The following is a 23,698-nucleotide window of genomic DNA, read 5'->3' on the forward strand; positions in this document are numbered from 1 at the left end:
GTTATTGATTCATCCATGAAATGCCTTTTCAGCTACTGCTACTTTAGGAGATATTTATTATTCATCCACTTGAAATCAAATTAGAGTCTTTTCTATTGATAAAGTACCAGTTGTATTTCTGGAGAAAATAATCAGAATCCAGTAAGAAAAATCTAAGTAGTGTTGTTTATAATAAGAAGTGCATATCTCCAGCTTTCTGTGTCACCATGAGTCGGTGGACAACATTTCCTTTCCTCCTTTGCTTGACTTTTTACATTGAATAATATTGGCAAAAAATTTAGTGTAAAATATTAAAATTACAATGTGATGAAAAAAGTGGAATTAGATTTCTCTTTATGTAGTTTGGCAACTAATTGAATTTGCTAAATATTTAAAATAATTTGCAATTATTTTCCCTCTCCCAAATTGTTTCATTATTTATGAAATTCAGCTTTTTAATAACCTAAAGGGTGAGAATATCAAAAATGACAGCAGAGATCAAATAGTTGAATACATATATGGTTCACTACCTCACCTATCTCTGTCTTTTCTACATGAAATCAAATTTCCTAAGATTCTTACATTATTAGCATTTCAATCTTGGGAGACATTTATGGGGTTAAAATGGAGAGTGAAATAAATGGAAAGCTGAAATGTGATGCCTTCTGTTTCTGCTATATTGGAAGAGAATCAAATACTAAATAAGGCCTTTAGCAACGTGATATTTCTGGCCAAATGATGGATATCTTGACTTTTTGTTGTTACAAAAGGAAGCAATTTATTTAACTTCTTTCTTTCCTCCCATTCTTTCTGGCTTATTAGCCTCATTTCATTTCCATAAATTATCCCACTGAAAGAGGAAATGGTTAATTGAAGATTGCTTCCTTACAAACATTATTTCTTGTCATTAACAGCTGCAACATATTGTAATATGTTATTCAAACACACTGTGATGCTTTAAAAATAATTTTAATGTTCTCAATTATTTTGCTCTAACTATTCACTTCAACCCATAAGAATTCATTATGCCAATTTAACAACTCACCTTTCTTGTCTACTAGTAATATTCATGACAAAAGTTTGTATTCAAAATCATTGCTTTCTAAGTATGAAAAGTAGTTTTAAATTGATTACAATGAAATTGCTTTTTTTCTGGAAAAATTACTTATTGGCATAGACATCGTTTAGAGATATAGGTGTCCCTGGAGATATGAGAATACATTCATATAATTTCTCAAATATCTTTCTCTTCTTATTATCCCATATTTGAAATTTTTGATTTTGGAGTACACTTGATTAGTCATCATCATCTTCTACCATATCTCAAGTCAACTCTTATAACATTATAAAGCTTAACAAATTTAGAAGACTTGAAATGTTTACAGTGCAGTAATGTATTCTGTCATAATGAGGGTTATAAACCCTATACCATTTTTAATTGATCAAACTCTTAATCATTTATGTAATTATGATAACTCTGTGCCTTGAAAATGTCAAAGTTACATGAGATTTCAGCTTTTAAATGCAGAGGAAACTGTTACCTGGATTTGCTATTCAGCAAACATCAGCTAAGGGTTTATGACTATCTTGTGCCCAAATTGTGGAATGCACAGTATGAGGGAGATAATCAGATTAATAAAAACTTGTAACAAATAAGACTGCATGTGCTCTAAAGATACATGTAAAAAGAGATTTTTTGAAAGCATAGAAGAAGCAATACTTTTTTTTGATATGGGTGAGAGAGCAGAATTGATGCTGGGAAGGAGTTCATAATTTGTCTCATTAGGGCTTCTCAATAAAGGATTTTAATTTTTGAATAAACAGTTGAAACTATCACAAGAACAGCAATAACAGTAATATCACCTCACATATTTATGACTACCTCTGTATCCAGACAATGTACTATTATTTGTATGTAGATATATTTTAATAACAAAAAATATTTAAGGGGATTATAAAAAATACATGCTGTCTGTAATTGATAAGTGACCTAATATATTTCAGACAATTTGCAATTGTTTGATTAAAAGCAAAGATAGGATAAAGGCAGCAATCATGTCACACAGGCAAAGCAGATGTACTGACAGAGAACAAAACCAGGCATGTGACAAGAACATATTTACTAAGAAGTTACAAGGGTAAGACATAAATTTGTTTAATGGTTTTTTTCAGCCAATGTGGGGGGAGAAATATGATCAAGTGGTGAGTCACAAAGTTCATTAAAAAATTCAGTTGTTCAAGCGAATCTCAATAATTCCTAAAAACTAACATTAGAAAAATTTCCCAAAGATGAACACCATAGTCAACAACAGTGGGACATAAACACAGTGAGCGAATCCATAGAGTATTGCTTATGGGTTCCCTCAACAGATCAGAGGGACCCCACTCAACAGGATTCAATAAAATCAATTATATCATGGGATTAACACAATGTGTTTCATGTAAACTGCTCTTGTTTCAACTGTAATCCAGAGAGAGATTTTAGATTAGATTTACCTGAATGTGCAAGATTTCATATCCTTCAGGAAATCTTGAATCAACAATGTTTTCTCAGGTGAGCTTTTGATTTATATTGTGTATTTATGAGTTCAACAGTATATGCTCTGAAAAATACTTACAGTGCAGCTATATTCTATGCCACCATTTCTATGCAGAGCTGTTTGCTTTAATAACAGTCAAAATGATAGTGTATTTGGCATCCAAAAAATTGAAAATCTAGTAAGTTTAGAAGTCAAGAATCAAAATGTTCCTGTTTGTTAAATTTTTTTTTTGAGAGAAAGAGAGGGAAAGAACGAGACAGAGATGGGGTAAAGGGGTTATGGGGGGGAAGAGAGGAGGGAGAAAAGAAGAGAGAGAAAAACATATTGTTATTAGACCCCTAATGTTTCCTATGTTGTACAAAATTTACTCAAGTGGTTGGGATAGAAGGATCAGAAAAGGGAATGAATATTTACTGAGTGCCTTCCAGTAGTCTATCGGGTGTAAGATCAGCTGCAAGGATATATTATACAACATGGGGAATATAACCAATATTTGGTAATAACTGTAAATGGAGTGTAACTGGTAAGAATTGTATAAAAATAAATTTAAAATTAAATATTTATTGAGTATCTGTTTATAAGGTATCGGGTGTGGAGAAATTAACAGAAAAAATGTTTACAGGGTGTGACGTCAAAGCACCCAAATATATGAATGCTTGGCTGAGGCCACTGTGAATGAAAGTTCTGGTCCTAAATTAAAAGTTGCTGATGATAGAAACATTCTACTGCAGAGGAATTAAGAGAAACAAGTGTATTCAAAAGATATTTAGTTTCTTCCATTTTTTGGCAGTCGCAGAATCTAACAGAACATACAGTAGGAGACTCTCAAACCAAAGAAAGAGAGTAGTACCTCTGCATACTAAGACTGATAGTTAATATGACAGGACTTTTAGCTTCACTGCTTACTAACTAGAAGATTTTGTTTTGCTTTCAATTTCGACAAAGGAGAGAAAGAAAGGGCCAACTTAGAGGGGAATGAATCCTTAACGTATTGGCAAGAGTAGTTATTAAGACACCAAGACAGTGAACCAAATTCACCAGTTGTGCTTCTTATCTTATTCAGGTGGGAAAGTATCTGAATGTCATGATATTTCTTGAAGTCCATGGCCTATTGCTATATTAAACCAAAAACAACTTGGTATAAATTTATTAGATTCTACTATAGATAAGTAACAGATGAATATTTTTTAAATTCAGGAAACATTTACCACTAAGAGAATTCTTTTCTTTAATGGGCTTTGGGAAACATTTGCTGTCACCAGAGATCTTGGAGAGAAACTAAAAACTAAGTAGATTTCCCAAGACTCTAGAGGTGACAGAAAGTTCTCTATGGATCAGTTAGAATGATTAAATTAATTGAGAAGACAAACAGTGACTTTTTTGAAAATGTACCTAATAGATGTTTCATTTATATTAAGCTCTATTATTTCTTATTATACAAGTTACATTGCTTTTCTTATCTGAGTATCAACTAATGTACTGAAGGATTTATACAGATCTCTATGTTTGAGAGCAATAACTTATTTATACCTTAGATTTCTATAGATATCTATAGTAACTTGGACAAATTAGATGAGAGACAAGTATTATCATAAATTTCTACAAGAAAACTAGACCTGAGAGGCATGGCTGGCAAGACAGAAGATACTGGTGGATAACCATACTGTTTGTCTCTAAATCCAGCTGATTTTTTTCTGTGTTATCATGCTGTCATATATCTTATGATTCAGTAATATGTAGATATTGAATGAAAAGTTACTTCCTAAAAGTAATAGGATTTCTTTTTTTAATTAAATATTTTTTTATGTTTTTATTTTATTAGAGTCAGAACACAACATGAAATCCACCCTATTAACAAAATTTGAAGTATTGTTCACTGTAGGCATAATGTTGTGTAGCAGATCTCAAGATCTCATTTATCTTGCATAACTAAAATGTTATACCCATTGACTAGCAACTCCCCATTTCCCTTCCCCCCCCACCCCATAGCAACCACCATTCTACTGTCTGCTTTTACGAGTATTTACTACTTTAAATACTTCATCTGAGTGGAATCATGCAGTATTTGGTTTTCTGTGACTGGCTTATTTCACTTAGCACGTCTTCAAGTTTCATCCATGTTGTTGCATATTGCAGATTTCCACCTTTTTTCAGGTTGCATAATATTACAAGTAAAATAATTTCTAAATCAAATAAGTTTAAACTGCACAACCATTAGCAGAAAAAAAAATGCATTCTATGTAAACTCTAAAAACCTCTGTGACAAGGCATTCTAATTATTCATGGTAGCTCCTGAATCACAGATCTCCCAGCTCGTGTTGGACATAGACACTCAATTCATCTCTATCCAAGGAAGCAGATGTCTTGCAAACTAGCACAGCGACATGTGCCATATCTATTCAATCAAAGATATACTAATAATTTCAGAGGGAAAAGAAAAACACTACCATAGTGCATGTATATATTGACACACAGATACACATATCTCCAACATGAAATAAACTGTGACTTGGAATGAGTTAAATATTGTTTCTTTACATTTCAGTCATTTCCTGTTTTTTATTATTTCTAGAGTATTCATCTTTTAAATAAGAAGAGACAGATACTTCCCAATATTAGAAGAGTTTTGTTTCACACCTAGAACAATAAAGGAAAAAGCACTGGGACTGACATCCCTGGAGATAGCAAATGCAGGCAGAAGGTTGACTATAGGAAGGGTGAGAATAGGAGATGATGGCCATAGGCTGTGTATGGGAATTGGATGGAAGCAGGATTTTGGAAAGTTTTAAACTTAGAGCAAATCATACTGTCTGTGACAGACAGAAGTACTCAGATAGTTATAACAAGAGTAAAACTGTCAAAGTGATGCAAAAAAGGGGGAAACATTTTTTTAATTAAATATCTAGCGGAGTTTGAAGAAGAAAACAAAAATTTTTCATCTGTCTACACTGTCAGCCCTCTGTGCATGTGAAAATATATTTATTATTTTCTAAATTAATTTAATGAGTTCCAGATTGTACAGGATGTCATAAAGGAAACAGGATTAAACAAGATAACAAGGAGTTTTTCTTCTCTAAATGAGTTTTACCTAGACACCCCGTGTCGTACTTTTGATCTTAACTGTGTTTCATTTACCACATTGAAGGAGGTTACATAAAGGGTAAAATAATAGAAACTTAATCAGGAAACAGAATTTCTTATTGCTGCATTTTATTACATACTCTTGCCATCTTCTTTAGCCTAATTCTTGAAAATAATAAAAGATGTGTCATTTTAAAATAAGGACAATTGAAACCACATTGCATTATAATTGTGCGTCTTTCTTCTGAACCATCCCAAACGTTTCACACCAATTGATCTTCAGATCAAACTTGTGGATTATTTAAGGGTTGTTGGTGGGGAGTATAAACTTCCTGAACTCTACCTTCTGTAAAATACTAGATAAATATTACTGGCTGGTAAATTTAATTTTACAGATGAAAAACAAACACAAAAAGGCAAAATTAAGTTCTCAGAAATGGACTCTTATTTCCAAAAACCCAATCGAATAACTTTTCTGCTGGAGAATTGTGGCAGAAATTCACTGGCACCATTAGTCAGAGCATAGAGTTTTACAATGAAAATAATATCTTGGAGAGTATTATCATGGCATATAAATGTATAGTTATACTGCACACATGACTGATTTTGTTAATGTAATGCTATTTTCTGGTAGACAAATCTCTGTATATGCTTTATATAACCCATACTGAAATAATTAGTCTATTTAGTAGACACTTGAATTCTGAAACCTTGTCATTTCTGCCATCTTCAATCAAATTGGAAAAGACTTCCAACTTGGCAACAAATTCATCTCCTGAATTTCTGAATAAATACTTTGGAAAGTTGAGTTTACTTCTCTAACATTTTCTCATTTCATTTCCTCATCACCGGCCAGATAATCACCATGGCCACAGCTTTGAAGAAAGAATCATCTATGGAGTAGAAAATAGTAGCACGTTCCTGGAATGCAGTCCAAAATCACAGCGAGCTCTGGTCTATTGGCAATTCCAGAGGCGAAATGAAGAGCGAAAAGAAGAGGTATAGGAAAGAAACTGACTGGATTAATTCTATATGACATATGCTGTTAAGTGACCCCAGCATGGTTGACTTGAGAGGGGAAAAAAAAGTAGTGAATATTTATTCTTTTCTTAACATACCAATACTCATTCATTAAACAAGTATTCATTGAAGGCTGATTTTATGACAGGCTTTGTGATAGGAGTTAGAGAAACAAAGGTGAACTGGTAAGAGTTTTGTCTCAGAAGCTGTTTGGGGATATATTTTAGAGACTTCTTTTTTCTTCCTGGAGTTATCTACAAAACAATTATGTTATCTACATTCATATACAAGAAAAAAATCTAATCCTTCTACTAATTTTAACTTTTGTTCAATTAATTCTGCTCTCCAAACATGTTTTCCTTTCTCCATTAACTTCCTCCTCAAATGGGAAGGGGCAGTTAAGGGAAAGGAGTAGTAGATTTTGGATAAAGGTTCTGAGGTACAGTTATGAACTCTGATGTGAACTGTGCATGTAGTTTCACACAAATCTTCCTCCTCTGTGGATCCATTTATTCCTCTGTAAAATTTAAAAAAACATATACATAGAAAATCTCAGTGAGTACTCTGAGCCTTTAAAACTTTTTAAAAAGTGTTAAATAGGGTAACCATAGTATGTAGGTGATTTGTGAATGTACAATGTGCAGACAATTTTACAAACATAATCTGAATGTAGAAGTAAAAGCCCTTCTGTTATCTCTTTTGACAGTTGAAGCAGTCTTCAAACATGTAATCACATCATATAAATGTTAAGGTTGATTTTATATATTACCAGCTGTGGCTTTCAGAGATCTCTTTTGTAAACTGTATGCAAAATAAAAGTGAGGTTAGACATATTAAATAGCCTATCTTCATGTCACATCTAAGACTTAGGAAATTGAATAAATAAGTAAGCATGCAATCCCATGTTTTTTCTGGTTGCTCAACTGCTGAACTTATTCTCTTTTTCCATCCTTATTATAAATTTATTCTAATGCTGCATTGTTTTCTAGTATCATGTTTCTGTATTTCCAATTCCAATATTCAATGTTAACTTTCACCTATATTTATATAGCTTATTTCAAATTTATAAAGTATATCTTTGTCCTTTCATCCCATTATCTTGATTACTTTAAATTATTATGAGAAATTCTATTAAGACAAGAGACAGCAATATTTTGCAGTGCTTCTTAAAAACAATTGGAAGAAATGTATAACTCTTTTCCCTGATAGGAAAATGCAGTCATTTCTCTTAAACTAGAAATTTTATTAACTGAAAATGTGTCTCAGTACACAGTCTGAATTTTTGCTGAGACAGAGTTTTGGAGCCTATATTTCTTGTAAATATGTATGATTTTACTACATCTTGTCTTTTGCTAGATCAGAGTGGATGATCATATCATTAGGACCGAACAAGGCCTTCTATTGCGTAGTCTGCAGCGGAAGGATTCAGGCAATTACCTCTGTCATGCCGTGGAACACGGATTCATGCAAACTCTTCTTAAAGTGACCCTGGAAGTCATCGACACAGAGCATTTGGAAGAACTTCTTCATAAAGATGATGATGGAGATGGCTCTAAGACCAAAGAAATTTCCAACAGCATGACACCTAGCCAGAAGGTCTGGTACAGAGACTTCATGCAACTCATCAACCACCCCAACCTGAACACAATGGATGAGTTCTGCGAACAAGTTTGGAAAAGGGACCGAAAACAGCGTCGGCAAAGGCCAGGACATACCCAAGGGAACAGTAACAAATGGAAGCACTTACAGGAAAATAAGAAAGGTAGAAACAGGAGGACCCACGAATTTGAGAGGGCACCCAGGAGTGTCTGAGCTGCATTACCTCTAGAAACCTCAAACAAGTAGAAACTTGCCTAGACAATAACTGGAAAAAATGCAATATACATGAACTTTTTTCATGGCATTATGTGGATGTTTACAATGGTGGGAAGTGCACCTGAGTTCCACCAATTATAAATTAAGTCCATGAGTAACTTTACTAACAGGCTTTCTTCCTAATACCAACACTTAATAGAGGTCAGGTGAATGCAGATGTTCACACTAGTGACTTAATGTTTCCTATGAGATTTCACTATACAGGTTTTGCTTTCTTCTTTGCCTGAGAAATAAAAATGTCATTTGCCATGTTGCCATCTAAAGAAGAAAAACTGCATCAGCAAAGCCATTTTATTGAACTAGAAGTTTTAAACTGCATGGATTTACTAAGCTGATGAATATTCCAAAACACTGTTGGATTCAAGGATATTTTTTGTCTACCAGTACTCGTGTTTATATGTACCGGAGGAGTAAAATGATACTGAATTAAACGGTCTGTGGAAATACGAAAAACATAAACCATCCATCATCCAGAAGAAAAATGGAATACACTGATCTACTACTGATGTCTTCTTCCAGCTTTGATCTAAAGATGTATTTTATTAAAACTATAATTTAAATGTACCATGACAAATATGCAGAAAAAAGTAGCTCTTTTCTAAGCTAGAGTAGGTTTTTGTCTTACAATTATTGTGCTTTGTAGTTTTTGTTTTTAAAAACTCCAATTGTGTGCTGCTTTTTTAAAACGTTGTTTTCAGTTTTGCAAGAGGAATAACCAATATTGTCCTAGAAACATATATACATCATTAACAACCAATTCCTAAAATCTGGATATAAATTATGCTTTATTTCTCTGAGGAATTAAAAAAAAACTTCCCCTTCTTCAAATATTATCTAAATTAATTAGAACCTGCATAATGTTCTTAGAAAAACAGAGCATTTAACCCGAAAAAAAAAAGAGAAGAAAGAAATAGATTTGTAAATGCATTTTCTTGTACCTAATGGATCAACAAAGAGAAAAGGAACTGCATATTTCATGCAAATAGTAAGCATTGGTTTAATGTTAATAGAAAATGTCTTAATTCTGCGCTTGAATTCCTGCCTGATATTTGAGACATAAAAACTCTCTCTCATGACTCCATTTGGAATTTTATCTGTCACTTAATTTTTTTGAGAAGAGGGAGATCAATAATATTCAGAACAACCTCCTAAAAGCAAATTTCCCAACTCTGTTTACATTTTTATCAGCTGCCTCTTATCTCACCTTGTTTAAGACAATTATCTGTCTAAAGAACACATGACTCTTTTCAGGTCAATGGGAGTGACTTATACAAACTATTTTCCAGGACACGGCTCACACTTAAAACATGTCTCCTGCAACAACTTATAAAATAAGATAAAAGATTATTAATTAAGGGCTTGCCTGCTTCATTGTCCTAAGATGATTCTTTGAGAATCATTGACTTCAAGATGTATAAGACCTTCAGCATTGCAATGCAGTTTTGCACTGCACTCATCTTTCCAAGAATCCCTCTCTGGGTCCTTCATCACGCACAAAAATGCAAAGGAAACATCTTATTGCTAATTAATGAAAGCAGCATTGAAATTGTAACTCTAGCTGTCTTGGGATTCTAATTAACTCAGCATTAATTTCTCACCTCAGACTACAGTGAACTTTTTTTGAATTCTCTATCAGCTGTAATATTCACAGATGGAAGCTCATGTTTCAGTTTTAATGATTACTTTGAATAAATGATTTTTTGACGTTTGTTTCAAATGGGAGCCTAAAAATATTCTACATTCAATTTTAGGCTCCAATGATTAATACAATGTTACTTTTAGAAGTACATCCTCAAATGGTAGCTAAGTTTTAAATTATTTGAAGGAGAGACTCCTGTAGAGGAAAAAAAAAAAAAATGAGATATAAATCAAAAAACCAAGAGTGCTCCAAAAATAGGTCATTTAAAAATTTCTCATAGAGTATCTTTACTAAAATTCGGTGTTGCATTTTATTCTAAATTTGTAGCTGAAACAAATTTATTTGCAATAACAGAAGTATCTTATTATTAGTCCTCAAAAATAAAGGATTTGAAGGGGTAGAGATTGTATAACTTCAGGGATGCCTTCCAATATCTGAATGCATTTTGTTTAGCATTATGAAATACCCATAGAAAGAATGTGTAGATTTCAACTAACAGAAACAAAAACAAATCCACTGACATGTCTTCATAAATCAGGTCTAAGTTTTCGAAGAAAATTATAGATATAACATGCAGGTAAATAAGTCTTATTACAGTCATAATCTTCTGCCAATGGGTATTGAGGTGGGCAGTTTGCACAAAAAGTAATTAATGTCCCATTTAATTCAGTTTCAATAGACTTTGGCTTATGCATGTATCATCAGAGTTGAAACTTTGTTAAGAGACTCATGTGACCTTGAACAGATTATTACAGCAATCTTAAAATAGGAAAAAGGTACAGCACAGCAGAGAAATTATGGCCCAGTTGAAATCAAATGCAAAATGTAAATGTACACTTACTGCTACATTTTATGTATTATTTAGTGATTTTCAGTGGTATGTGTTTAATATTTTTGCTACCTACACATTAGGCAACAGAGATGTACATAATTTTGAAAAGAAGAGGAAGGACAGTGTAAAATGCAACTTTTTGTAGGTACTCCATTTCAGTGTGTTCAATGTCATCCTAAAATGCAAGATTTTCCCACATAGGTAACAAGGTGGCTTATGTGCTATTTGAGGGCAGAAGCTGTGTGCCCATTCAATCAGCATGTTTTTTTGCCAGGTAGTAAATACGTTCCATATCTGTATTTATCATTGCATTTCAGATGGGAACTAGAAAACTGGAGAGAAAAATGTAATGAAACTGCTGCTGTAAATTATTCCTTTTAGCATGTATTCAGTTGCTAAATACACATTTCTTCAAAATATTTGAATTCAGATGTCTTTACTATTCCATGTAGCATATAGTGTCAAGGAACATAAGTTTAGAAAAGGTTGAGAACCAAAGTCAGGTTGCTAGCAGATTTCTTCATTGTAGTCATCTGTAAACTGGGCTCTATACTTATGGAGATGATGTGAATTTAATGCCCTTTAAATTAAATACTGTTATTTTATGCCATACTTAAAAAGCAAATATGGGGATGAAATTCTATAGTGTGTCATTATCCTAATCAGTTTGGTTTCATTCTGGATCTACAAAGACGCCTGATAATTGTTATTGAAGTTGCCTATCCTGAAGGTCATAAGCAAGCATTTTATTAATATGGAGTGATTAGTATAACATTTTGAAATCTTTGTTTTATGAATTCATTTTTTAAACACAATCTGTGTTCACTTTAATGGTAATCTATCAGGTTTCATGGCTTCAAAGACACACTTAACAAATAGGATTCAACATCAATGTTATAATGTGTTAGAGATAAATTGGCCTAATGCCAAAGACATCCATGCTTTTTAATTTTGTTTGTAATAATTAAAGTCAATGTTAATGTTTGCAAAATACATGTTTCCATAAAGAAGAAAACATTTTTCAAAAAGTCTGCAAAATCCTATTAGTTTGATTTGTAACAATTTTTATAGTAATTAATTAAAGAAACATACTTTTTAAAGTTAATATACTAAGAGGACCTATACATGAAAGAGAAAAAGAAGCCACAGAAATGGTGCCTCATATAGTATGTCCATTTTCACAGTCAACCTGATCAAAGAAGACAGCTTGGTTTTCATTTCAAACATGCAAGCACACACAGGCAGAGGCAGAGGTACCAAATCAAACTAAACTAAAAAAAAAAAAAAAAAGGATTTTGAATATAAGGATTTGGGCTTTTATTTTATTTTATTTTTTAACATCTTTTTTGGAGTATAATTGCTTTACAGTGGTGTGTTACTTTCTGCTTCATAACAAAGTGAATCAGTTATACGTATACATATATCGCCATATCTCCTCCCACTTGCATCTCCCTCCCACCCTCCCTATCCCACCCCTCTAGGTGGTCACAAAGCACCGAGCTGATCTCCCTGTGCTATGTGGCTGCTTTCCACTAGCTAGCTATTTTACATTTGGTAGTGTATATATGTCCATGCCACTCTCTCATTCGTCCCAGCTTACCCTTCCCCCTCCCTATGTCCTCAAGTCCATTTTCTACGGCTGCGTCTTTATTCCTGTCCTGCCCCTAGGTTCTTCAGAACCTTTTTTTTTTTTTTAGATTCCATATATATGTGTTAGCATACGTTATTTGTTTTTCTCTTTCTGACTTACTTCACTCTGTATGACAGACTCTAGGTCCATCCACCTCACCACAAATAATTTCTTTTCTTTTTATGGCTGAGTAATATTCCATTGTATGTATCTGCCACATCTTCTTTATCCATTATCTGTTGATGGGCACTTAGGTTGCTTCCATGTCCTGGCTATTCTAAATAGAGCTGCAATGAACATTGTGGTACATACCTCTTTTTGAATTATGATTTTCTCAGGGTATATGCCCAGTAGTGGGATTGCTGGGTCACATGGTAGTTCTATTTTTAGTTTTTTAAGGAACCTCCATACTCTTCTCCATAGTGGCTGTATCAACTTACATTACCCCCAGTAGTGCAAGAGGGTTCCCTTTTCTCCACACCCTCTCCAGCATTTATTGTTTCTAGATTTTTTGATGATGGCCATTCTGACTGGTGTGAGGTGATACCTCATTGTAGTTTTGATTTGCATTTCTCTAATTATTAGTGATGTTGAGCATCCTTTCATGTGTTTGTTGTCAATCTGTATATCTTCTTTGGAGAAATGTCTATTTGGGTCTTCTGCCCATTTTTGGATTGGGTTGTTTGGTTTCCTGGTGTGTATGAGCTACATGAGCTGTTTGGTTTCCTGATATGTATGAGCTAAATTTTGGAGATTAATCCTTTGTCAGTTGCTTCGTTTGCAAATATTTTCTTCCATTCTGAGAGTTGTCTTTTCGTCTTGTTTACGGTTTCCTTTGCTGTGTAGAAGCTTTGAAGTTTCATTAGGTCCCATTTGTTTATTTTTATTTCCATTTCTCTAGGAGGTGGGTCAAAAAGGATCTTGCTGTGATTTATGTCATAGAGTGTTCTGCCTATGTTTTCCTCTAAGAGTTTGATAGTTTCTGGCCTTACATTTAGGTCTTTAATCCATTTTGAGCTTATTGTTGTGTATGGTGTTAGGGAGTGATCTAATCTCATACTTGTACATGTACCTGTCCAGTTTTCCCAGCACCACTTATTGAAGAGGCTGTCCTTCCTCCACTGTACATTCCTGCCTCCTTTATCAAAGATAAGGTGACCATATGTGCATGTCTTTATCTCTGGGCTTTCTATCCTGTTCCATTGATCTATATTTCTGTTTTTGTGCCAGTACCATACTGTCTTGATTACTGTAGCTTTGTAGTATAGTCTGAAGTCAGAGAGCCTGATTCCTCCAGCTCCATTTTTCTTTCTCCAGATTGCCTTGGCTATTTGGGGTCTTCTGTGTCTCCATACAAATTTTAAGATTTTTTGTTCTACTTCTTTGAAAAATGCCATTGGTAGTTTGATAGGGATTGGATTGAATCAGTAGATTGCTTTGGGTAGAATAGTCATTTTCACAGTGTTCATTCTTCCAATACAAGAACATGGTATATCTCTCCATCTATTTGTATCATCTTTAATTTCTAAAGAAATTAATCAGTGTCTTATAGTTTTCTGCATACAGGTCTTTTGTGTCCTTAGGTAAGTTTATTCCTAGGTATTTTATTCTTTTTGTTGTAGTGGTAAATGGGAGTGTTTCCTTCATTTCTCTTTCAGATTTTTCAATATTAGTGTATAGGAATGCAAGAGATCTGTGCATTAATTTTGTATCCTGCTACCAGGTTCATTGATTAGCTCTAGTAGTTGTCTTTTAACATCTTTAGGATTCTCTATGTAGAGGATCATGTCTTCTGCAAACAGTGACAGCTTTACTTCTTCTTTTCCAGTTTTTATTTCTTTTTCTTCTCTGATCACTCTGGCTAGGACCTCCAAAACTATGTTGAATAATTGTGGTGAGAGTGGACATCCTTGTCTTTTTCGTGATCTTAGAGGTCATGATTTCATTTTTCACCATTGAGAATGATGTTTGCTTTGGGTTTGTTGTATATGGCCTTTATTATGTTGAGATAAGTTCTCTCTTTGCTCACTTTCTGGAGAGTTTTTATCATAAATGGGTGTTGAATTTTGTCAAAAGCTTTTTCTGCATCTATTGAGATGATCATATGGTTTTTATCCTTCAATTTGTTAATATGGGGTATCACATTGATTGATTTGCATATATTGAAGAATCCTTGCATTCCTAGGATAACCCCCACTTGATTATGGTGTATGATCCTTTTAATGTGCTGTTGGATTCTGTTTGCTAGTATTTTGTTGAATATTTTCACGTCTGTGTTCATCTGTGATATTGGTCTGTAGTTTTCCTTTTTTGTGAAATCTTTGTCTGGTTTTGGTATCAGGGTGATGGTGGTCTCGTAGAATGCGTTTGGGAGTGTTCCTCCCTTTGCTGTATTTTGGAATAGTTTGAGAATATAGGTGTTAGCTCTTCTCTAAATGTTTGATAGAATTCATCTGTGAAGCCATCTGGTCCTGGACTTCTGTTTGTTGGAAGATTTTTAATCACAGTCTCAATTTCAGTGCTTGTGATTGGTCTGTTTATACTTTCTATTTCTTCCCGGTTCAGTCTCGGAGCGTTGTGCTTTTCTTAGAATTTGTCGATTTCTTCCAGGTTGTCCATTTTATTGGCATAGAGTTGCTTGTAGTAATGTCTCATGATCCTCTGTATTTCTGCAGTGTCAGTTGTTACTTCTCCTTTTCATTTCTAATTCTATTGATTTGAGTCTTCTCCCTTTTTTTCTTGATGAATCTGGCTATTGGTTTATCAATTTTGTTTATCTTCTCTAAGAACCAGCTTTTAGTTTTATTGATCTTTGCTATTGTTTCCTTCATTTTCATTTATTTCTGATCTGATCTTTATGATTTCTTTCCTTCTGCTAACTTTGGGGTTTTCTTGTTCTTCTTTCTCTAAGTGCTTTAGCTGTAAGTTTAGGTTGTTTATTTGAGATGATTCTTGAGGTAGGATTGTATTGCTAAAACCTTCTCTCTTAGAACTGCTTTTGCTGCATCCCATAGGTTTTGGGTCGTCATGTTTTCATTGTCATTTGTTTCTAGGTATTTTTTTGATTTCCTCTTTGATTTCTTCAGTGAACTCTTGGTTATTTAGTAGTGTATTGTTTAGCCTCCATGTGTTTTTATTTTTTACAGATTTTTTCCTGTAATTGATATCTAGTCTCATAGCATTGTGGTTGGAAAAGATACTTGATACGATTTCAGTTTTCTTAAATTTACCAAGGCTTGATTTGTGACCCAAGATATGATCTATCCTGGAGAATGTTCCATGAGCATTTGAGAAGAATGTGTATTCTGTTGTTTTTGGATGGAATGTCCAATAAATATCAATTAAGTCCATCTTGTTTAATGTATCATTTAAAGCTTGTGTTTCCTTATTTATTTTCATTTTGGATGATCTGTCCATTGGTGAAAGTGTCGTATTAAAGTCCCCTACTATGATTGTGTTTCTGTCAGTTTCCCCTTTTATGGCTGTTCACATTTGCCTGATGTATTGAGGTGCTCCTGTGTTGGGTGCATAAATATTTACAATGGTTATATCTTCTTCTTGGATTGATCATTTGATCATTATGTAGTGTCCTTCTTTGTCTCTTGTAATAGTCTTTATTTTAAAGTCTATTATGTCTGGTATGAGAATTGCTACTCCAGCTTTCTTTTGATTTCCATTTGCATGGAATATCTTTTTCCATCCCCTCACTTTCAGTCTGTATGTGTCCCTAGGTCTGAAGTGGGTCTCTTGTAGACAGCATATATACGGGTCATGTTTTTGTATCCATTCAACCAGTCTGTGTCTTTTGATTGGAGCATTTAATCCATTTACACTTAAGGTAGTTATCAATATGCATGTTCCTATTACCATTTTCTTAATTGTTTTTAGTTTGTTATTGTAGGTCTTTTCCTTCTCTTGTGTTTCCTGCCTAGAGAAGTTCCTTTAGCATTTGTTGTAGAGCTGGTTTGGTGGTGCTGAATTCTCTTAGGTTTTGCTTGTCTGTAAAGATTTTAATTTCTCCGTGGAATCTGAAAGAGATCCTTGCTGTGTAGAGTTATCTTGTTATGTAGGTTTTTCACTTTCATCACTTTAAATATGTCCTGCCACTCCCTTCTGGCTTGCAGAGTTTCTGCTGACAGATCAGCTGTTAATCTCATGGGGATTCCCTTGTATGTTATTTGTTGCTTTTCCCTTGCTGCTTTTAATACTTTTTCTTTGTATTTAATTTTTCATAGTTTGATTAATATGTCTTGGCATGTTTCTCCTTGGATTTATTCTGCATGGGACTTCTTGCGCTTCCTGGACTTGATTGACTATTTCCTTTCCCATACTGGGAAGTTTTCAACTATAATCTCTTCAGATATTTTCTCAGTCCCTTTCTTTCAGTCTTCTTCTTCTGGGACTGCTATAATTCGAATGTTGGTCCATTTAATGTTGTCCCAGAGGTCTCTGAGATTGTCCTCAATTCTTTTCATTCTTTTTTTCTTTATTCTGCTGTGCGGTAGTTTTTTACACTATTTTACCTTCCACATCACGTATCCATTCTTCTGCCTTAGTTATTCTGCTATTGTTTCCTTCTAGAGAATTTTTAATTTCATTTATTGTGGTGTTCATCATTGTTTTTTTTTTGCTCTTTAGTTCTTCTAGGTCCTTGCTAAACATTTCCTGTATTTTCTCCATTCTATTTCCAAGGTTTTGGATCATCTTTACTGTCATTACTCTGAATTCCTTTTCAGGTAGACTGCCTATTTTCTCTTCGTTTGTTTGGTCTGCTGAGTTTTTACCTTGCTCCTTCATCTGCTGTGTGTTTCTCTGTCTTCTTATTTTGCTTCACTTACTGTGTTTGGGGTCTCCTTTTCGCAGGTTGCAGGTTCATAGTTTCTCTTGTTTTTGGTGTCTGCCCCCAGAGGGTAAGGTTGGTTCAGTGGGTTGTGTAGGGTTCCTGGTGGAGGGGACTGGTGCCTGTTTTCTCGTGGATGAGGCTGTATCTTGTCTTTCTAATGGGCAGGACCACATCTGGTTGTGTGTTTTGGAGTGTCTGTGAACTTATTATGATCTTAGGCAGCCTCTCTGCCAATGGGTGGGGTTGTGTTCCTGTCTTGCTAGTTGTTTGGCATAGGGCGTCCAGCACTGTAACTTTCTGGTCGTTGAGTGGAGCTAGGTCTTAGCATTGAGATGGACATCTCTTTGAGAGCTTTCGCCATTTGATGTTACCTGGAGCCGGGAAATCTCTGGTGGGCCAATGTCTCCCACCTCAGAAGCACAGACCTGACACCCAGCTGGAGCACCAAGACCCAGCTGATAATAAAGAAGTACACAGGGAGAGATCAGGAAGGGTCCTGAGCAGAGGAACTTCTGACTCTGTGAAATTGGGATGCACCATGCTCCCAGCATGTGGACATGCTCACCAACTCCAAAGCTCTCCTACTTGGGCTTTTAGACGTTTTGTTCTTGAGAACCAGATTCCTACCCTTTCTATTAAATTCTACTGATAGGTCTTATCTACCTGCTATGTGCTAGGCACTGGTAGGTGATGAGGATGCTAACATGAATGTGGCATAACCCTTGTCCTCAAGAGCTTCCAATGAAATAAAACAGATTGTAATTTGACTTACCGTCATCTTATCTGGCCAAGCTTTCCAGATCCTCCCATTCCTGCATTGAACTAACCATCTTCTCTGCACTAAATCTGTGCCTTGTATATAATTTTTATTGCCACACTTATCAGAAGAGTTTAACTTCTTTGTTTACAGCCCTGTCACCTTTTCTAGACTGTGAGCTCCTTGAGGGCAGGGTTTGTATCTAATTTATCTCTGCCCTCAGTGCCTAGCATGATGACTGACACAGGGAAGGATCTCTTTATATAGTTGCAGGAAAGAATCAGGTTACACTGTGATGAGTGACAAATGCAAACTCATAATAAAAGTGCTCTGGGGCTGGCCAGCTTTCCCAACACCATTTGGTGAAGAGACTGTCTTCTCCATTGTATATTCTTGCCTCCTTTTTTGAAGATTAATTGATCATAGGTTTGTGGATTTATTCCTGGGCTCTCTATTCTGTTCCATTGATCTGCATGTCTGTTTTTGTGCCAATACCATGCTGTTCTGATTACTGTAGCTTTGTAGTGTTGTCTGAAGTCTGAGAGGGTTATGCCTCCAGCTTTGTTTGTTTTCCTCAGGATTGCTTTTGCAATCTGGGTCTTTTGTAGTTCCATATAAGTTTTAGGATTATTTGTTCCAGTTCCGTGAAAAATGTAATGGGTAATTTGATAGGGATCACATTAAATCTGTAGATTCTTAAGGTAGTATGGCCATTTTAACAATATTAATCTTCCAATCCAAGAGCATGGGATATCTCTCCATTTCTTTGAATCATCGTCAGTTTCCATTATCAATGTTTTATAGTTCTCAGCGTATAGGTCTTTCAGCTCCTTGGTTAGGTTTATTCCTAGGAATTTTATTTTTTGACCTGAATTTTAAATGGGATTGTTTTACTTTTTCTTTCTCATATTAACTGTTAGTGTAAAGAAATGCAACAGATTTCTGTATATTAATCTTGTATCTTGCTACCTTGCTAAATTCATTTATTAATTCTAATAGTTTTTGTGTGTGGTGTTTAAGGTTTTCTGTATAGAGTATCATGTCATCTGCATATAACGACAGTTTTACCTCTTCCTTTCCAATTTGGACACCTTTTATTTCCTTTTTTAGAACACTCCCTCACACTGTATACAAAAATAAACTCAAAATGGTTTAAAGACCTAAATATAAGACATGACACCATAAAACTCCTAGAAGAGAATATAAGCAAAACATTCTCTGACATAAATTATAGCAATATTTTCTTAGATCAGTCTCCCAAGGCAAAAGAATTAAAAGCAAAAATAAACAGGCGGGACCTAATCAAACTTAATAGCTTTTGCACAGCAAAGGAAATCATCAACAAAATGAAAAAACCTATGGAATGGAAGAAAATATTTGCAAACAATGTGACTAACAAGGGGTTAATAGCCAAAACATACGAACAGCTCATAGAACTCAATATCGGAAGAACAAACAACCCAATCAAAAAATGGGCAGAGGGGCTTCCCTGGTGGCACAGTAGTTGACAGTCCACCTGCCGATGCAGGGGACACAGGTTCGTGTCCCGGTCCGGGAAGATTCCACATGCCACGGAGTGGCTGGGCCCGTGAGCCATGGCTGCTGAGCCTGCGTGTCTGGAGCCTGTGCTCCGCAACGGGAAAGGCCACAACAGTGAGAGGCCCACGTATCGCAAAAAAAAAAAAAAATGGGCAGAAGACCTAAGTAGATATTTCTCCAAAGAAGACACAGAGATGGTCAATAGGCACATGAAAAGATGCTCAACATCGCTAATTATTAGAGAAATACAAATCAAAACAACAATGAGGTATCACCTCACATGGGTCAGAATGGCCATCATCAAAATGTCTACAAACAATAAATGCTGGAGAGGGTGTGGAGAAAAGGGAACCCTCCTGCACTGTTGGTGGGAATGTAAATTGGTGCAGCCACTATGGAGAACAGTATGGAGGTTCTTTACAAAACTAAAAATAGAGTTACTATATAATCCAGTAATCCCACTTCTGGGCATATATCCAGAAAAGATGAAAACTCTAATTCGAAAAGATACATGCACCCCAATGTTCATAGCAGCACTATTTACAATAGCCAAGACATGGAAATAACCCAAGTGCCCATCAACAGACGATTGGTTTAAGAAGATATGGCATACACACACACACACACACACACACACACACACACACACACACACAGTGGAATATTACTCAGCCATAACAAAGAATGAAATGTCATTTGCAGCAACATGAATGGACATAGAGGTTATCATACTAAGTGAAGTAAATCAAACGAGAAAAGACAAATATTATACTACTTATATGTGGAATCTAAAAATAATACAAATGAATTTATTTACAAAACAGAAACAGACTCACAGACTTCAAAAACAAACTTATGGTTACCAAAGGGGAAATGGAGGGGGGAAGAGGGATAACTTAGGAGTATGGAATTAACAGATAGACACTACTATATATAAAATTGATAACAAGGATTTTCTGTATAACACAAAGAATTATATTCAACATCTTGTGATAACCAATAATGGAAAAATCTGAAATATATATGTAAAACTGAATCATTTTGCTGTACACCTGAAACTAACACAATATTGTAAATCAAATATACTTCAGATTTTTGTTTTTCTTTTAAAGTGCTATGGGATCAAAGAGGAGGGAAGAATTAATTTGGTGAGAGAGATCATGGAAAGCTTCAGAAAAGAAGTGACACAAGCTATGAAATGAAATATAAGACAGGTTTGCCCAGATGAAGTAAAAGAAGTCAGTCTGGGCAGAAGGAATAAGGGGATTGGAAGAAAGGTATGAAAAAATGCTTTTATTTTGAGAACAAATATTCCAAATGGAAAGAGCATGGAATTCATAAAAGTAAAATGTCCCACTATTATGCGTCAAAGTGGTGCAATTTGTTTGGATTTTACTGGATTTTGGCTTATTGTCCTCTATTTGTAGCTCATATTCTCATCACTGGCACATGGTGTCATTCACTCTGCTTCTTTATACTCCCTACCCACCCTTCCCTTTCCCTACCTATCTTCCCTCTTAACGTCGACCTCTTTTGTCTTTACTCAGCTGGAGTCATAGCACTGGCCTGTGTTCCCATGATCACCTTCAAATTAATCTTTATGCCATAATCTCTTTGCTAGTTCAAGTGACCACAGGCCAGCTGAAATTTGGAATTCCACAGATGAATGGCTGAGAGAAGATAGCTTCATCAGGTTGGCCCCTCTCTTTCTCTTATATTTCACCTACCTTCAGCATTAACTTACCCATCTAGTACTAGACTGCTAGGTCACAGAGTCCAACATTGCCTAGCTAATTAGCAAGGAACCTCACAAAAAAGACTTCACCAAAGATAGCATTGAAATAGGAAACCTGTATTTGTTCAGTGGATGCCCTAGATGGAGTACTTCACAGTTAAACAATGATGCAGGTGAAGTTAGCACACATACTTGACAGGAAAAGACTCCTTTTTTTTCAAACAAAAAAAGAAAAAGTTAAAAAAAAAAGTCACATCTTGAATCCGTCAAATCCACCCCACCGTTATATTATACTGTCAAGTTTTTTCTCCTATAACAAAAAGAATGTATTTTATTTCCCTTAATCTAAACATTATACTTGTAGACACAGTGTTTATTTATACAGCACCTAAGCAAAAGTTTCCATAATTGTGTTCAAGTCATCACAGTTTGGGTAATTTTGAAGATTCAACTTCCATCCTCTCTTTGTAAAGCTCACTGAAGAATTAGATCTCAGGTAAATACAGTTTTTTAAAATCCATGTTATTTGTGTAGCCCAGTTCTTAATGTTTTGACTGTTTTGTTAATCACTAAGTCCAGAGTGGCTTACACTTTTTTAGACAGTTTTGTGTCAAAAATCAAACATCTTTGCCACTTTAGGATTTGTTTACTGCATGTCAATTTTTAGGGGGGTTGCACCTTTGAATTTCTAAAAAAGAATGAATTTTATTAAGTCCTCAAATATTTTATATGCAATGATCTGAATTGCTGGTAAATGTCAACAAATTAATACAGATCTCCACATACCATTTAATAAATTCTACTTGAATTTAGATACTGACTAAAGATGGTACCTCTATGTTACATTGTTGGCATCTACCAATTTCAGAAACATTGCTCATTTTCTTTGCATTACTTTTGATTCTAAGTGTATGTTTGTTGAAGTTAATTTTACTGTATTTGGTTCAGGAAGCAGATTAAATTTATTACCTGGTGAATATTATACAGCATCAGAAATAACTAATATTAAAAGTAGTAGTCATCATAGATACAGTAGTACTAGCAATAATGATATTAAGTGTTTATAACATACTGTTTTCTTTACTAAGTGCTTTATTTGTATTGCTTTATATAATTAACACAACAGCTCCACAAACCCTATATTTTATCCCTATTTAATCAATAAAGAAACTCTGGCACAGAGTGGTTAGATAACTATTATAATTACCCAATTCACACAACCAAAAGCTATAGAAATAGAGTTCTAACACAAGTACAATCCCTGATTACTTGTGTTTCTAGAAAGATAAGTAGTTAATGTAAATATTATTTAAGATACCAAGCTGTACAGAAACAAAGAAAGATTATGATGTCCAAAAGCTTTAGAAGATGAAGGAGGGGACAGGATCTGAGTTGACCAAGGAAGCAGGGAACGCCTTCTTCATAAGGCAAGCTAGACAATCAAGGGGCTGTAGAGGCCAGGTCTTCTCCTTTACTTGGGGGGTGTCTTTGGACTTTTTTTTTTTTAATCAATACTTCCCTAGGCCTCAGTGCTCCTATCTATAAAATAGATAATACCTCAGTTTTATTCATCTGTATAAAAGAGATGATAGCTTATTCATAGAGTTGGGGTAATAATTAACATTGATATATGACACTTACTGCTAACACTGACATTTATTCACTTTTCTCTATTTCTGTCCTGACAATGATAAAAAAAAAAAAATTACGCTCTTCCTTGTTAAATGAAAGAATAAAAAAATGCTCTTGATTATGTCTACTGCCACCCTCTCTAGTCATTCATCCCTCCACTTCTTGTCTTGGTTTCTTGTACTTACAGTTTCTCCCTCTTCCATTCTAATGTAATAATTGTAACAATAACAATAATTTCTCTCATTTATACTATTCATTTGAGCAGTTTTCTACTTGCCTTTTTGAATAAGAATTCTCAAAAGATATTTTAGGGGATTCCCAATTAAAGATAAATAATTTATGTGTTTGACTTCTATCCTCTTGTAAAACCTCATTAAATTAATATACAACAGATTTATCTTAGTTTCCATCTAGGTCAACTTTTAATTTCCAATTTTTTGGGCTTCTGTCTGTCTGCCATCATCATCACAAAAGATGTATTCTAAAGGTGAATAACCCAATTGTTCTGTACTAAGTAATCACTTGTATATATATATATATTTTATATACGGTTTCCACAGTTAGCATTTTCAAGCTTGGAAAGAAAACATTTCTCT

At 34.6% G+C, this 23,698-nt stretch overlaps 1 protein-coding gene across 2 annotated transcripts in view; it reads left to right on the plus strand.

Annotated features, from left to right (window-relative positions):
* SEMA3A (semaphorin 3A) overlaps positions 1–11,963 on the plus strand; it is a 647,654-nt gene extending 635,691 nt beyond the window's left edge. For both annotated transcript variants that reach the window (XM_060304734.1, XM_030856995.2), the window contains 2 exons: positions 6,457–6,599; positions 7,977–11,963. In XM_060304734.1, coding sequence (XP_060160717.1) covers positions 6,457–6,599; positions 7,977–8,432 — 599 coding nt within the window. In that variant the 3' untranslated portion in view covers positions 8,433–11,963. The remainder of the gene's footprint in view (positions 1–6,456; positions 6,600–7,976) is intronic.
* The last annotated feature ends 11,735 nt before the right edge of the window (positions 11,964–23,698 follow it).

This window comes from Globicephala melas, chromosome 9 (genome assembly GCF_963455315.2).
Source record: "Globicephala melas chromosome 9, mGloMel1.2, whole genome shotgun sequence".
Classification (NCBI taxonomy): domain Eukaryota; kingdom Metazoa; phylum Chordata; class Mammalia; order Artiodactyla; family Delphinidae; genus Globicephala; species Globicephala melas.